The sequence below is a fragment of the Palaemon carinicauda genome, chromosome 14 (genome assembly GCF_036898095.1).
Source record: "Palaemon carinicauda isolate YSFRI2023 chromosome 14, ASM3689809v2, whole genome shotgun sequence".
Lineage (NCBI taxonomy): Eukaryota > Metazoa > Arthropoda > Malacostraca > Decapoda > Palaemonidae > Palaemon > Palaemon carinicauda.
Window position 1 is genome coordinate 123,921,135 of NC_090738.1, and position 16,133 is coordinate 123,937,267.

General features: G+C 35.4%; 1 protein-coding gene across 3 annotated transcripts in view; it reads left to right on the forward strand.

Annotated features, from left to right (window-relative positions):
• The window catches only part of LOC137653732 (zinc finger protein 845-like), a 15,523-nt gene extending 443 nt beyond the window's left edge, over nucleotides 1-15,080 (forward strand). Inside the window, exons 1-3 of one of the 3 annotated variants that reach the window (XM_068387347.1) lie at nucleotides 1-760; nucleotides 3,527-3,643; nucleotides 12,594-15,080. The exon at nucleotides 1-760 is cut by the window's left edge and continues 393 nt beyond it. In XM_068387347.1, the coding sequence (XP_068243448.1) occupies nucleotides 13,039-14,829 (1,791 nt within the window). In that variant the 5' untranslated portion in view covers nucleotides 1-760; nucleotides 3,527-3,643; nucleotides 12,594-13,038 and the 3' untranslated portion in view covers nucleotides 14,830-15,080. Of the gene's footprint in view, nucleotides 761-1,115; nucleotides 1,381-3,526; nucleotides 3,644-12,593 lie in introns of those variants that run through there. The other 2 variants (XM_068387348.1, XM_068387349.1) reach the window with 2 other exon arrangements.
• The last annotated feature ends 1,053 nt before the right edge of the window (nucleotides 15,081-16,133 follow it).

Below are 16,133 nucleotides of genomic sequence, written 5' to 3' on the forward strand. Positions count from 1 at the left end.
ACTCTCTTTGCCGACACATTTCTTAGCCTCTGCCGCCTGCCACCTTGGGAAGTAGCATTATACGTGAACTACTACCTACAAAATTGCTGTAACTACAGTCTCTGTATGGAATTTCTAAAGTGGTCAACGAAAACGTTCGTTAGCTGGCATAATTTCTGTTCAGAAATCATGCTGTATTGGCTCTACAATCAGGAAAGTATCGGTGGGCCCAATATCATCGTAGAAATAGACCACACGTTTTTTGTCAAAATCAAATGCGCCAGAGGTGCTAAGAGAAAACCGACACAGGTCTGGCTTTTTGGAGGAATTGAGCGGGAATCGAAGAAGAGATTTATATTCCCCGTGGATAAGGAGGATCAAGAATTAAGTCCCGAAACTTTATTGCCTATAATAAGAAAGTACATTCGTAAAGGGTCGATTGTGATTAGTGATGACTGGGCTGCTTTCCAGACACTTTCACGTGAAGGCTACGTTCACAAAGTGGTCAATAATCCTAAGAACAGCCGTGTTCACAAACGAACAATTGAACTGCAGTTAAAAACCCTCAAGAATTGGTCAACTAGACGTGGTATCCAAACCCAGAATTTTAAGCGGAGTTTTTCCAGGTATCTATTTCTGGATACTTTTCCGGACAATCCATACCATCAGTTTTTCCTGGAAATCGCCAAACTATATAAAAGTGGAGCACTTGGAAGCCAAACCCTTTCTCTAACAAATGTGACAAATGACGGAGAAGAATCGGATTCTTCTGCTAATTAAGGTATAAAAAAGCGTCTGGTAGTATTGCTAGTTTACTAACTTTACTCTTCAATCCCGTGTGAATTGTAATATGGCGTTCGTAGATCAATTCTAATGTATTTTTAGCAGTTTCGACATTCAATTCCATTTAAAAATGTGTTAGGCTCAACCCATAATAGAGTTTGGGTAGGGGATTAAACAAGTAGTTTTGTATGTTGAATAGCAAACGAGGATTATTTGTTGAATGGCGGTACCAGCATAACTAACATTATCAATTCTATTAGGATTTCGTATATGATAAAATTGCTCTTTGTTTATTAATACACCTGGTTCAATAAACTCCACCAGTCTTAACTTAAACCAACAAGAAGAGGAAGCCCGTGCTTAGAAAAAGATGTTCGAACGTGTAAATTGGCTTAGACTTTATCGACCTAAACATTAAAAACTTAATCTACCTGACATTTTTTTATAGTAATTATTAAAGTACGTAATAATTGCATATTTACAAGGCGTTTCCCAACCAACTACAAACTTAATTAATGGATAAGAATGGAAATAGTTGTGTATGCATAACTGGTAAATTCGAACACGTCATAAAGAAAAGTTTTGTAAAAGGATGAACTTAAAAAAAATGCTGGCAAGGTAACTAAATCATAGAATTTTGTTGATCGTAAATATTTCTTCATATTATCGTATTTCCGACTAAGATAAACATTTTCAATGTGAACAAAATCGATTTTAGTTAAAAAAGAAAGTTTATGCTTGACCCTATGAACTACAGTACTTTCGCCTCGTCTAGCAATATGTTGGATGTTTTTTTTTAACATTATTTAAGCTTGATAGTTATTATTACTGTCTGCAACCTTACCATACTTAAAGCCTATGGCGGGGGGGGGGGGGGGGGGGGGGGCTGTTAGGCCGCCTACGAATTATCAGAAACCATTGCCTAGTCCTCCCTGGTCCTAATATGATGTATAGGGACACAGGGCACTGATCATATGTATATTTAATTGTTCTCTAGGGCATAATCTACTCCCTTGCATATGTCAATCATAATTAACCTTTAAAATTAGTTTTGATTTTAGGAAAACCAAATCAATAATAAAAGACTATTGATGAACTTTGCTTGAATACGAAAAATATAAAAAGGGGGCGGGTGCTATGTAGTTTGTTGGGACAGGATAATCTAAGAATACAGTAGTCTAAGGGAATATACAGTTGTAGTTCACCCCCACCCCCCTAAATAGGTAAGGATATGGTTCTAGGTTAGGTAGCATTTTTGTGCCTGTATAATGTAGTTTTTCCGTCTGTTCCAACGATCTACAAAGGCTCCAAAAATGTTTGTGTAATCACTAAGTGTCACAAGGGAGAAATTTATAGAAATTAAGATGCTGAAAATTACACGGCCTAACTAACCTAGGCTCTGGAATCTCCCTAAAGGCACTATCGCTGTGGCACGAGTTTTGTCACCGTCACTGGGTGGCTAAAGTGGAAGGCATCAATATTTATTATATTTCAATACCCTTTTCAAGCACTCCAGCCAAGAACCTAATTTTGTTATACAGAACATACAATAGTTTTTTTTAACTTATCATTTGCTTTCAACGTAAATTTCTTTGCTATATAATCCAATTGTACACAACTTTAATTTTTCCTCTATTAATGTGATATCTATCAATACTTCACACTTTTGGTTCTTTTGTTTTACACAGATTATCCTTTTAATGCATGTTTCTCTGTCTCTAATATTAACCAAGGTAGCTGACATATTCTTTTCCTACATGAACAAATTTTAAAAGTTTTCCATTTATCCTTAGGATGCATTTACTACATAGGGGGCTTAGTGCTGTTAGCGTGCTATAGCCGCTACTAAAAGTTCCTCTGTTAGGGTTACTACACTTTACACGGTATCGTGTAGCCATTATTATAAGGCCTTGCATTATTAAAAGGACTTTGCGACCCCTAGATACACCCTCTATTATTAACCCTATTCTCTGCCTTCATTACCGCTTCCCCTCCTTAATCCGATGTTTTCCAGCCTCTTTAAACTGTCACTTCTCAGCACAACCACAGGATTTTACTACCATTGCAATTTAAATCTGAAGGGTTTTCTCGACCCTACTGCTCGCACATATAAATCGAATCGAACTTTGAAAGCCAATTTTATTCCATACATTTGGTCTGATCTTAGTTCATCCACTGCAGCTTTAGTAAATGATACTGCTAAAGGGTAGATCATCAGGCATCAGTGTGGATAAAGGGGCTATGTATGCCTGTCACTGTGCTTGTCACATGGCCTTGTCCTTCACAAATCCTTATACAATTCTATATACTACTGTAATTAACCCTTTTACCCCCAGGCTATTTGGAACTTTCCAACCCTTAACCCCCAGGGGTTATTTTTTTTCAAGCACATTTTGCAGTATATTTTTTTTAAATTAATCTAACAGCCTTAATTTTTGTCATAGAGAGGTCAGGTTGGTCTCATTCTCTTGGTAAATGCCTTAAGTTTCTCAAAAAAATTATCAAAAATGTGCAAAAAAAAAAAAAAAAAATTAAAATGGCAGTATTTTGCAAGGACGTACCGGTACGGCCAATGGGGGTAAAGGGATGAGTTTTGGGAAACGTACCAGTACGTCCTTTGGGGGTAAAAGGGTTAATAATTTATATATATTGTACAGCACTATTTCACGGCCAATATATTTTTTATGGAGCAGTTAATCATTTGGATAAATTGTTTCAATTACTTGTTTACATATTGTAATTTTTTTTTTCTTTTCTTTTACAGCACCCTGTTGATAACTTCTGTTTCTTGAGAGTATCATCACTGCAGCAAGAGTAAGCAATGTATGCTAGAAATATCAGAAGTTTAGGATATACAATATTGGGATCAATTGCATACAAGGTATGTTTCAGCAAGGGAATTATTTTAGCCTGGTTAATTTAATAAAACATTAATTGAGATACGTTAACTTTATACTCTTACATGGTTCAAATGGTAAAATTAAAAAGCAAATGTGAACAGGGGCCAGTGTTGATAGTGCCAGAATTTGTTTAGTTCACAGAAGCATCCTGTTAACAAATGCATGTCTTTCAAAATGTCACATTTAGCACCATGTAGCTTTGTTTCGCTGAATCTTACAGAGGGCCATTTGCTAAATGTGATCACTTGTTCTAAAGCTCATGAAATTTTCCTCCTTACATACAATTTGGCTCATAAAATGTCCCTTCAGCCATATAATTATCCCTGGATTTGTGTAAGGGCACCATATTGTAATTCTGTTTCTCTTACTTTTGTCAAACCAAGAGGTTACAACATGTAAAGGCTTAATAAGTATGTAGACAAACTCTAGTGTTCAATATTGCACCTAATGTAGGGGAAAGGAGTGGTCTCTTTTAAATAGGCAAGACTAGCGTGAGTTAGTTATGTACCATCCATGAATGAGGATACAGATTCTTTTTTGCAAGAAAAGACCGAGCTGTACCATTACTTGTATTAATGATAAGAAGGAGCTTTTATGGGCCTCCACATCCAATACTACAAGCATGGTTCAAGCTGATGAACTAGTGAGAGAAACTAGAACCAGACAGAGATTTGATGCTTTCAGGAGGAAATGAGAAATGGCATAATGACTTTAGTAGAGGCTAGGCTAGGCAACAGGTTCATGAAGAAGTGCAAAGTCACGTTTCCTCTTACATCCAAAGTCATCCCAATTAATTCCTGTCAAAGAGTAGGAATCTTCTTTTGGGGATGCTTTTGGTACAAGATTGATATTAGGAAGGCAGTTTAGCAGATTCTTTACTCGGTATCCCCGTCCTTCGGGTAATTTGTTGTTTCACGTCGGCTGCCATCTTAAAACACCCTAGAAATGTGGGGTGGAATTCTGCTTAGTAATTCCTGTGGTAAATTATTTCCTGTACTTATAATAACAGTCATACTATTGCAGAAATGGAAACTGGGTGAATTTCAGGGAGAAAAAATGGGCTTGCATTTTGAAAGTAGAGTATACTTAGTCCTGTTTACAACATAAACATAAATCCAACTTCTTAGCAGTGTTAAACTACTTCACTCATAATTTTGGCACTTTTACAGTGATGTAAAACTCTACTAGTAGTTTTTCATATGCCATTGCAACTCTTCCTGTCATTAAAAATTACTAAGCTAAAGGGTAGTAGGCCTATAGGTACTGTTTCTGTCAATATTTATTTTTATTTTTAAAGCATAATACAGTGATGTATAAATGCAACAGCAATAAATCTCTAATAGTCCATCAAGAGATTGGTGAGGAAAGTAAGCGCAGGACATTATATTGATCATGCAAATATCCAAGACCTTACAGTTGCGTCCAGACAGTATGATATTCTTTTGTGCTCAGAAACTTTGGTTTCTAATATGAGGCACTCATCTGAGCTCCTTATAGCTGGTTTTAAGAAGCCAATAATGCTGAAACGTGATGCCATTCCTAGGGCCAGGGGAATGGCGGTGTATATTAGGACCGAGTACCCTGCTTCTCATAAGTCCTGCTATCAATGTGGATGTCATGAGATTCAGGTAATAAAAGTTTGTGGCAGGCATAACAACTTTTATTTGTGTTCGATCTACCGGAATCCAGACATGGATGATTCTATCTTCGATTGTCTTCTTACCATTATGGCTAAGATACAAGAAGATGATAGAAAGGCTTCTTTTGTCTTTGTTGGTGATTTTAATGCTCACCATAGGGAGTGGTTAAGTTCTATCTCTCCTACCGATCGCCATGGCTTAAGAGCTTTAGACTTTGCCTCTGAATCAGGCTGTGAGCAAATCATAAATGAAGCTACTCACAGGTCTGGTAATTGCTTGGACCTCGTATACACTGACTCCCCTGGCGTTATAACTAGTAAGGTTGGTTCTCCAGTCGGGACTTCTGATCATGCCTTGATTTCATTATTAGTGAAGACTGAGCAGCCTGTCCCTGATATATCATATTCCTGTAAAATTTATATGAAATCCCAAGCAGACTGGAATGGGATTTTGCATGATCTTTTGTCCTTGAATTGGTCACAATTATATAATAGTGTAGATCCTGTTGTCTCTTTGAATGAGAATCTAGTCAACATAATTGATAGGCGTATCCCTTCTCGTGTGCTAAGGTACCGAATGAAGGACAAACCGTGGTTCAATGATGATTGTAGACGTGCTTATTTGGAGAAGCAGGAGGCCTATCACCTTTGGAAGGGTAACAGATCAGATTTGACCTGGAACAACTATACTCAGCTTCGAGCTTTTGCTCAGAGAGTTTATGCCTCAACTGAAAAGGAGTACAATTTAATCATAAAAGAAACACTTTCTGGTACAACTCAGGAACATAAATGGTGGTCTACCCTTAAATCTGCACTCTTTGGTGTAGATGCAACAGTTCCTCCTTTACTTAAACCAGATGGCTCAGTCACTCACTGTCCAAAGGAAAAGGCAACCCTTTTGGCTGATGTTTTTGACAGTAAACAGAGTAATGAAAAACTTGAACTTCCTCATTCCTGTTTTCCTGAGGCTAAACTAACTAGTTTAGCTTTTCGATCTCGTGAGATTAAAGCTCTGTTGATGGACCTTGATGCTTATGGAGGTGTAGACCCAAATGGTATTTTTCCTTTGTTTTTTATAAAGACAGCAGATTTCTTAGCTCCAAAGTTATCTGTTATTTTGCGCAAGTTAGCAAGAAGAGGAGCTTTTAGCACTTGTTGGAGAATTGGTAATGTTACTCCTCTATGTAAATGTGCTTGTGGTAGCTCAAGTCCCTCTGATTACCGCCCAATTTCCATAACTCCCATATTATCTAAAGTTTTTGAACGTCTTCTGGCAAAACGTCTTAATAGGTTTGCTGAAGGTAATCATCTATTCCCTAGTTTGCAATTTGGTTTTCGTAAAGGCCTTGGAGCATGTGATGCCCTTCTTACAATCTCCAATGCAGTACAGAAATCCCTTGATTGTGGTCGGGAAGTTCGTATGCTTGGCCTTGATTTTAGTGCTGCCTTTGACCGTGTTAATCATGAGGCCCTTGTTTTCAAACTGAAACAGTTGGGAGTGGGTGGGTCGTTTCTTAGCATTATTATTGATTTTTTAAGTAGTAGATCTCAAAGAGTAGTTGTTGATGGGCACCATAGTGAGTGTAGGAATGTGATATCCGGTGTTCCACAGGGTAGTGTTCTTGGCCCATTACTTTTCATTCTATATACACATGACATGTGGTTTGGCCTAGAAAATAAGCTTGTTGCATATGCAGATGATGCTACTCTCTTTGCATCAATTCCATCCCCTGAATGTAGATCTGGGGTTGGTGAATCCCTTAATAGAGATTTAGCTAAAATTAGTGCATGGTGCAAGTTATGGGGTATGAAGTTGAATCCTAACAAAACTCAAAGTATGATTGTAAGTAGGTCAAGGACAGTGGCTCCTCAACATCCGGATCTCAGTATTGATAATGTTTCTTTAAATTAAATGACTCTTTCAAAATTTTAGGTGTGTTTCTCGATAGCAAATTTACTTTTGAGAAACATAAGGTCTGTGTCTTCTTCAATTGCACAAAAAATTGGCTTATTGAGAAAGTCTTTTAAGATATTTGGTGATCAATCTATTCTGAAGAAGTGTTTTAATTCTTTTATTCTACCTTGTTTTGAGTATTGTTCTCCTGTCTGGTCTTCAGCTGCTGATTCTCATCTTAATTTGTTGGACAGAAACTTACGGTCTATTAAATTTCTTATTCCTGATCTAGATATTAATCTCTGGCACCGTCGTTCAATTAGTTCATTATGCATGTTGCATAAGATTTTTCATAACTCTGACCATCCTTTACATTCAGATCTCCCTGGACAATTCTATCCTGTTCGTAATACTAGGCAGGCAGTTAATTCTAATAGCCAGGCCTTCTCCATCACGAGGCTCAATACTATGCAGTACTCTAGAAGTTTTATTCCAGCTGTTACCAAGTTGTGGAATGATCTTCCTAATCGGGTTGTTGAATCAGTAGAACTTCAAAAGTTCAAAGTGGGAGCAAATGCTTTTTTGTTGACCAGGCGGACATGAGTCTTTTTATAGTTTATATATGACATATTTGTTTTTGACGTTGTTAGTAGTTTGTATATGACATATCTGTTATGACGTTGTTACTTTTTTTAGAATGATTTATTGTTAATTTGTTCTCTTCAGTTATTTATTTCCTTATTTCCTTTCCTCACTGGGCTATTTTTCCCTATTGGAGCCCCTGGGCTTATAGCATCTTGCTTTTCCAATTAGGGTTGTAGCTTGGATAGTAATAATAATAATTACTTAAGTAGGTTAGTTTTTTTACATAAACTATGAATGTGAGAAATTTTATACAATAAATATTGAAACGCAAGATTTTCCGCATCTCCCAGCATACCCTTTTAAACGGAATAACTTCCGATACCCCTCAAAGGAAGGTATATGAACATAATTTATTTAAATTTGGAGCCCAAGGTACTGCACACCAACAAATTCTGGATTCTCTTGTTAAAATCATAACCTAAAGCATTATGTAATACAATATACGTAGTGTTTGGATTAGCAACTGTTAGAAGGGCATCTTTGCACTGAATTTCTTCCCAGGTACTGTAGATACTAATTCTTGTATGCAAATTTTTTGCAGTACAGTATTAAATAGTTACTTCAGATCTTATACTCATAACCCTTTCACCCCCAGGCTATTTGGAAATTTCCAACCCTTAACCCCCAAGGGTTATTTTTTCCCCAGCACATTTTGCAGTATATTTTTTTTAAATTGCTCTAACAGCCTTAATTTTTGTCATAGAGAGGTCAGGTTGGTCTCATTCTCTTGGAAAATGCCAGAATTTTCTCAAAAAATTATCAAAAATATGAAAAAAAAAAAAAAATGTTTATAGCATTTTTTTGCAAGGACGTACCAGTACGTCCATGGGGGTAAAGGGATGAGTTTTGTGAAACATACCAGTACATCCTTTGGGGATAAAAGGGATAACTGGAAAATTTCAAATCATGTACTGCAGTGCAATTGTATTGGTTTTGCTGACTGCGGTACTGTAAAATGTTTACATATAACTGTCAAATGAGGACATAAGTCATTGGATTATTATGATTATTATTATTAATTATTTACTAAGCTACAAGCCTAGTTGGAAAAGCAGGATGCTTTAAGCCCAAGAGCTCCAACAGGGAAAATAGTCCAGTGAGGAAAGGAGATAAGGAATCAAACTGCAATAGAAGGAACAAACAAAATAAAATGTTTTCAGAACAGGAAAGTCAAAATAAATTTTTCATATATAAACATTAAAATTTAAAAAAAAAGAAGAGGAAGAGAAATAAGATAGAATACAGTCTTAGAGCTTCTTAGTAATGCAAGGTAATAAATCTATCAATCCCACCCAAATTCCCACCTTGTCATCATAATTAAGAGATTTACCAGCCCATTGATTGAAGCTTGATTTTTACAGAGCTGGCCTTAAATTTGGGAGAGGTTAAATTTCATGTATGTTAAATCTAATGAATAAAAGAATAAGAGAAAAATGTGTGATACATCTAAGTTTAAATCTTTATCTATAAAACCTGCTTCATATGAAATTAAAATCTTGAAAACAGAGAAACTCTGATTCTGTTAAAATGTCAGACGAACTTCTCTGACCAATACATGAATATCTATGCATTTTAAAACTTTACAATCACAAGAAATACGTCTTACTGTATGGTTAAAATAGTGACGCACTCACTACACCCGAGAACAGACTGTGAGGGTCACGCCCTATAAGGAAATAACTACTCCATCCATTAGAGCTCAGTGCTCGAGACCATGATGTAAGAAATTCTTTATTGAATTGTGTAGAACCTAGATTAATGACGATTTATGAATTTAGGCTATAAATTAATTAATGCCCCTGAGGCTATTCAATGTTCAAGGAAAAGAGGAGGTGGAACAGCAAAACGGAAGAAGGAAGTTTAATTTTTGGTTATAGGGTGTACATTGAAGTGTAGGCTATTGAATAAAAAGATAATTTCAGAGATGATGAATGTAAATATAAATCTTATCTATTAAACCTGTTTATGAACATTAAAGTCTTAGAGATATTCAAATTGCGATAAAATGTTGAGCCTACCTGACTCTTGCGCGCATTTTTGCCACGCACTGGGGTTTTTCCCGCACTGTTCACGACCAGTTCACTCCAGTTCGCGCATCGTTCACGACAAATTCACGGGACATTCACGCCATGGCACGAAATGGCACGCCTAGTTCACGACACGTTCACGCGGGTTCGCGCATCGTTCACGCCAGTTCACGAATTGGCCACTCCATATAAAAACGGGGCTTCTCCATCCCGAGGACATTCTTGGATTGGCTTCGGAAGAGACGACAATGCTTTCTGTCAGAGACACCATTGCATTGAGGAGAAGAAACGTATCTTTTTCGTTTGTATTTTTTGTTGCCCTTTATTTTTGTTTGTATAAGAAAGCATTTGATTTACATATAAATAGCAGACATAAAATATGTACAAGTATTAAGAAAGCATTTTATTTTAACATTAAAAGCAACAAACATGAAAAGTTTTTAGGCTGTTGATTTTAAGGTAATACAGAAAAAAAGTGTTGAAATAAGAAATCACTTTATTTTTACATTAAAACAGCAAACAGAAAAAATTTGTTTTGCTCTTCATTTTAAGGTAATAAAGAAGAATAAGTATGTTGATGAAATAAAACATCATTTTATTTTTACATTCAAACAGCAAATATAAACAATTATTAGGTTTATATTTTTCTTTCCTTTTCATTGATTTTTTTCGTTTCCTTTTTGTCTCTTCATTATAAAGTTATAGAAATAGTTTGAAATAAGATATAATTTTTTTTTCACATTAAAACAGCAAATATAAACATTTATTAGGTTTATTTTTCTTTCCTTTTCATTAATTTTTTCGTTTCCTTTTCGTTTCTCTTCATTATAAAGTTATAGAAATAGTTTGAAATAAGATATTTTTTTTCACATTAAAACAGCAAATATAAGAATTTATTAGGTTTATTTTTCTTTCCTTTTCATTAATTTTTTCATTTCCTTTTTGTTTCTCTTCATTATAAAGTTATTGAAATAAGATATAATTTTTTTTTCACATTAAAACAGCAAATATAAACATTTATTAGGTTTATTTTTCTTTCCTTTTCATTAATTTTTTCGTTTCCTTTTTGTTTCTCTTCATTATAAAGTTATAGAAATAGTTTGAAATAAGATATCATTTTTTTTCACATTAAAACAGCAAATATAAAAATTTATTAGGTTTATTTTTCTTTCCTTTTCAATAATTTTTTCGTTTCCTTTTTGTTTCTCTTCATTATAAAGTTCACGCCACTTCCCGCATCATTCACTCCAGTTCACGCCAGTTCCCGCACTGTTCACTCCCGTTCGCGCATCGTTCACGACTATTTTGTGCGTGCCAATTGTTGCCACAAACTTTAAACATTTCAAAGTTCTGGGCACGCATGGCACGTGAGTTCCAGCACTGTTCACGACATTTTCACGACTCGTTCACGCGAGTTCGCGCATCAATGCGTGCCAGTGCATGCCACGAATGCGTGCAAGTGTCAGGTACCCTTTAGACAAAATTTTCTTCTGAAAACTTTTATTATTATTATTATTAGTAGTAGTAGTAGTAGTAGTAGTTTTACTTGCTAAGCTACAACCCTAGTTGGAAAAGCAAGATGCTATAAGCCTGGGGGCCCCAACAGGGAAAATAGCCCATTGAGGAAAGGAAACAAGGAAAAATTATATATTTTAAGGACAATGACATTTAAATAAGTATTTCCTATATAAACTATGAAAACTTTAACAAAACAAAAGGAAGAGAAGCGAGATAGGATAGTGTGCCCGAGTGTACCCTCAAGCAAGAGAACTCTAACCTAAGATAGTGGAAGACCATGGTACAGACCCTATGGCACTACCCAAGACTAGAGAACAATGGTTTGATTTTGGAGTGTCCTTTTCCTAGAAGAGTTGCTTACCATAACTAAAGTCTCTTCTACCATTACCAAGAGGAGAGTAGCCACTCAACAATTGCAGTGCAGTAGTTAACCCCTTGGGTGAAGAAGAATTGTTTGGTAATCTCAGTGTTGTCAAGTGAATTAGGACAGAGGAGAATCTGTAGAGAATAGGCCAGACTATTCGGTGTATGTGAGGCAAAGGGAAAGTGAACCATAACCAGAGAGAAGGATCCAATGCAGTACTGTCTGGCCAGTCAAAGGACCTTATAATTCTCTAGCAGTAGTATCTCAATGGGTGGCTGGTACCTGGGTCAACCTACTACGTATTAGTAAGAAATGTCATATGGTTAAAATTGTTTCACACACATTGCACATGGGAACTATCTCAAAGAGGTCACATCTTGTGAGGAGATAACTACTCCATTCAATAGAGCTCCTAGGTCAGGATCATGATGTAAGGAACTGTGTAGAAGCTATAGGGTCTTATTTACTATAAAATTTTGCCTTTCACCAGAAGGCAACCCCTGCTATCTAATAAGTTGAGGGGCTATTGTAACAAAAAATACAGTAAGTGATTTATAATTTTTTTTATGGATTATTTTGTTTAATTTTGATGCTTTTACAAGATGGTGATAGTTTTTTTTTTCACTGCTTATTGTGGGACTCGTACTTCGATGGTCAAATTGTTCAAATATCTATCATGAGGAAATTATTGTTTAATTTGCTAATAAAAGACAAAAGATATACTTTATGGATGTATTTTGTCATTTGGAAGTCAGTATTAGATAATTATAAGAAAGTCTACATGTTTTATATGTCTTGTAAAGTTGGTATATGACTTACACAAATATTTTCTTTTATTTTTTAGGGTCTACAAAAATCAAGATGATGGTCCTTTCATCTTCTGTCACATATTTGGGATGATTCCAGAAATTTAATGATTGGTAGCAGTTTGTATCTTAATTTCGCTATTATTGAAGTGTAAACAGTTTTCAAGAAATGTATATTTTTGATGATTTTGAAAGAAAAGTTTTCTGTTGACAGTATTATATAAGTAGAGGCTACTCAAGGAAGTATATGTCAACATTTAAAAAATTTATTTTTTTATTTTTCTGTAATTGTGATAAATAAGAGATTTTTTATTTTGGAATAAACTGTACATAGTTTACTGTTTAATATTTATTATGCGAAGGTCTGCAGTTGTTTAAAATTGCTGTACAGTGAAAAGTTGCATTTTAAAAAAGAATAATACTTTGAGTAGCATATATTAGATTACAACAGAACACCAAAGAAATAAATTTTAAGTTTCAGAAATGGAGCACTACGTGTGTTCTTGGTGTGACATTTCTTTTGAAGAGTTATCTACCCTTCACCTCCATATGGGAATACATATAGATTTTGTAGGTCCAAAGAAAAGCCTTTCTAATGAAGAGAGAGTTCACATTGATATCGTAGGTCCAAAGGGCAATCCTTTGAATGAAGTACAAGGGAAAAGTTTGACCGAAGACAAAAAGGCTTCCGACGACAAGAAAGAGTACCAGTGCAAAATATGTGACAAGTATTTCAGTGATCTTGGCATGTTCTCTTATCATATGCATGCTCACTCTGAAGGGAAAACTTACCAGTGTAAAATATGTAGCTGGGTCTTCTCAGTAAAAAGTAGTTTGTATAATCATGTATGTAATCATATCAATGAGAAGCCTTGTAGGTGTACTACAGGTCATCTTGCTAAGCAAGGAAAGGATAAACAGCCCAAAATATTTGAAAGTGCAGATGACCTATTTAAGTGTACTGTGTGTGACAGGGGTTACTGTACAAAGAAGAATTTGTACAAGCATATACGTAAGCACGTGGGCCATTTTAGTTGTACCATATGTATGCGATCATACGAAAGCCAGGTTGAGTATGATAAGCACATGGAACACCATGATTATGTTATGTTTTTCCGATGTGAGATATGCTTTGAGTCGTTTGATGACAGAGCCAGGCGAGATGAGCACATGGAAATTCACTCCTCCACAGATAAAGGGGAAGTGATCTTAAATGCAAAGTCTTCCGATTTAAAAGATACAAAGTTTATCAATGAACATATTGATACTTCAGAGGAGATAACCTCAAAGAAATTAAAGAGACACCATGTAGAAAAGGGTGATTTTGTGCCTAGTGATAATTTGGCTGCTTCCCAGACTGCAGGCCCCTCAGTTCCAGATCTAAATCCTCGTAAGAAAACCAGTGGTCTGCGTAGTATACTTAAAAATATTGGCGTCTCGCATAGGAGAATCGCCGTGGGAGAAAAATTGTCAAATTATAGTGACTTTCCATTCACCGATTTAAACACTATTAGTCCCCAGAGAGGGAATTCAGTCATAACCAAAGAAAATAGTGCTGGTGAAGAAAGTAGAAAATATGAATGTAAACTGTGCATCAGAGTATGGGAAGACAAAATTACATTTTGGCAACATTTAAGTGAACATTCTGAGGAGGTTCCTTATACGTGCAAAATTTGTTTGAAGATTTTTAGTGATACCGATTCGCAAAAAACTCATGAACAAAAGAAATGTAACTGTGCCCTTTGTGGAAGACTAATGCATAGAAAAGATTATAGTTTTCACACCAAAATTTGCCCAGTCAGTAAACCTTTTAAGTGTCTTGTTTGCATCAAAAGGTTTCCCTCCTCCGACGTGTTCAGAGACCACATGGAGTCGCATTCCAGAGAGAAGTCATGTAGATGCAAAGTATGTGGGGAGGTACTTCTTTTCAAATATGAAGCAGAGAGACATAAAGTCATTCACAGGGAAGATAGCATTGATCCATATTCTATGACACTGCTTAGTGAAGGGGAGGACGACTCAGTCTCTGCTACAACGAAGTCAGAGAAAGAAATGGGGGTTATGGTACCCTCATCTTCAATAAAATTAGAAAATGTAGAGGCCAGTGCTTTAGACACACTTGTTGTAATAAAGGAAGAGCCATTTCCTGAAGACAGAAAGGGTTTTAATGATAGTGCATTCACAGCAAATGTTGATCAAAGTAATGTTATCATTGTAAATGATGAAGCTATTAATATAAAAATGGAGGATAGTGTAGTAGATCCACTAGCATGAGCTCCTTGTTATGGCTGTATTGTAAGAATCTCAAGAAAAATTTGTGTTCCCAAATCACTATATCTAAATTGACTGACTATCCCAAAAGGTATGGATTGATTTTGAATACTGAAGAGACGTGAATTATTTTGTGACATTTTTTACTCATGATCTTAATGCCACCAGAATAATTATATATTTCAAACTATTAATTGGGAAATTTTTCTGCCATGAATGACCAACTATGACTAATATTAATCTGGAAATATTATTACTGTAGTTCATTTCTATTTTGCTATGACAATATGTTGACCAGAGTTTCTATTCTTTATAAGGGGAATTCTCTTAATCGGTGTCATGTTTATTAGTGGAAATATTTCTTTTATAGATATTGTTTTCCTCAGGTCTTCAGAAGTTGACCCACAATACACATTTTGAATGGTTGGACAAGAACTTTATATCCATTAAATTTCTTATCCTGGAAATCAATAGTAATCTGTGGGACCATCATGTAATTAGTTTGTTGTAAATTCTATACATAAAAACTTTAGTTCTGAAAATCCTTGGTATTCACTTGTTCAAGACTATCTATCATACACCAGATATTTTTAGTTGATTCTGTTAGTTTTTCTTTTTTGATGTTGGTACTTCACAGTACTGTATTTTGTAAATTATATTCCTGCTGGGACCCAATTGTGGAGTGAGCTTCATAATTGTATATGGTACTGTAGATGAAATAATGAAACATCAGTTCAGATTTTGTATGGTACAAATGCTTTTTTGATGGGAAAATTAACTGTTGATATGGTTTCAAATTTTTTGTATTACTTTATTTTTCTTATATTTTTTAAAAGCTACTTTCCTTATTACTGCCCTAGGCCTGTTGCATTTTACTTTTATAACTATAACTGCAGCTTGGGTTTCGTAGCATCATTTTTCAGTTTTTCAACTATAACTGCAGCTTTAGTTTTGTATCATCATTTTTCAGTTTATACGTAGTAATTAAAAAAGGACCAAGTTAGATCATCAGCTCATGAAACAAGCTGTAGTAGAAGAGACACTCATTAAGAATGTTTTTCCTTGAGGAACCAATTTTAAAAAGATCTGTCTTCCCGTAAATTGAGAGAAGTCATATGATGCTGCTATTTTTTCATTAAAAAAAGTATAAAGAGTTTAGAAATATTTCAAAAGGGCTGCAAGGACCTGTTTATAACTATAGTCCATTTCTTTTAGCGATGCATATTTGCACCGACTCACGGCGGTGCCCTTTTAGCTCGGAAAAGCTTCCTGATTGCTGATTGGTTAGAATTATCTTGTCCAACCAA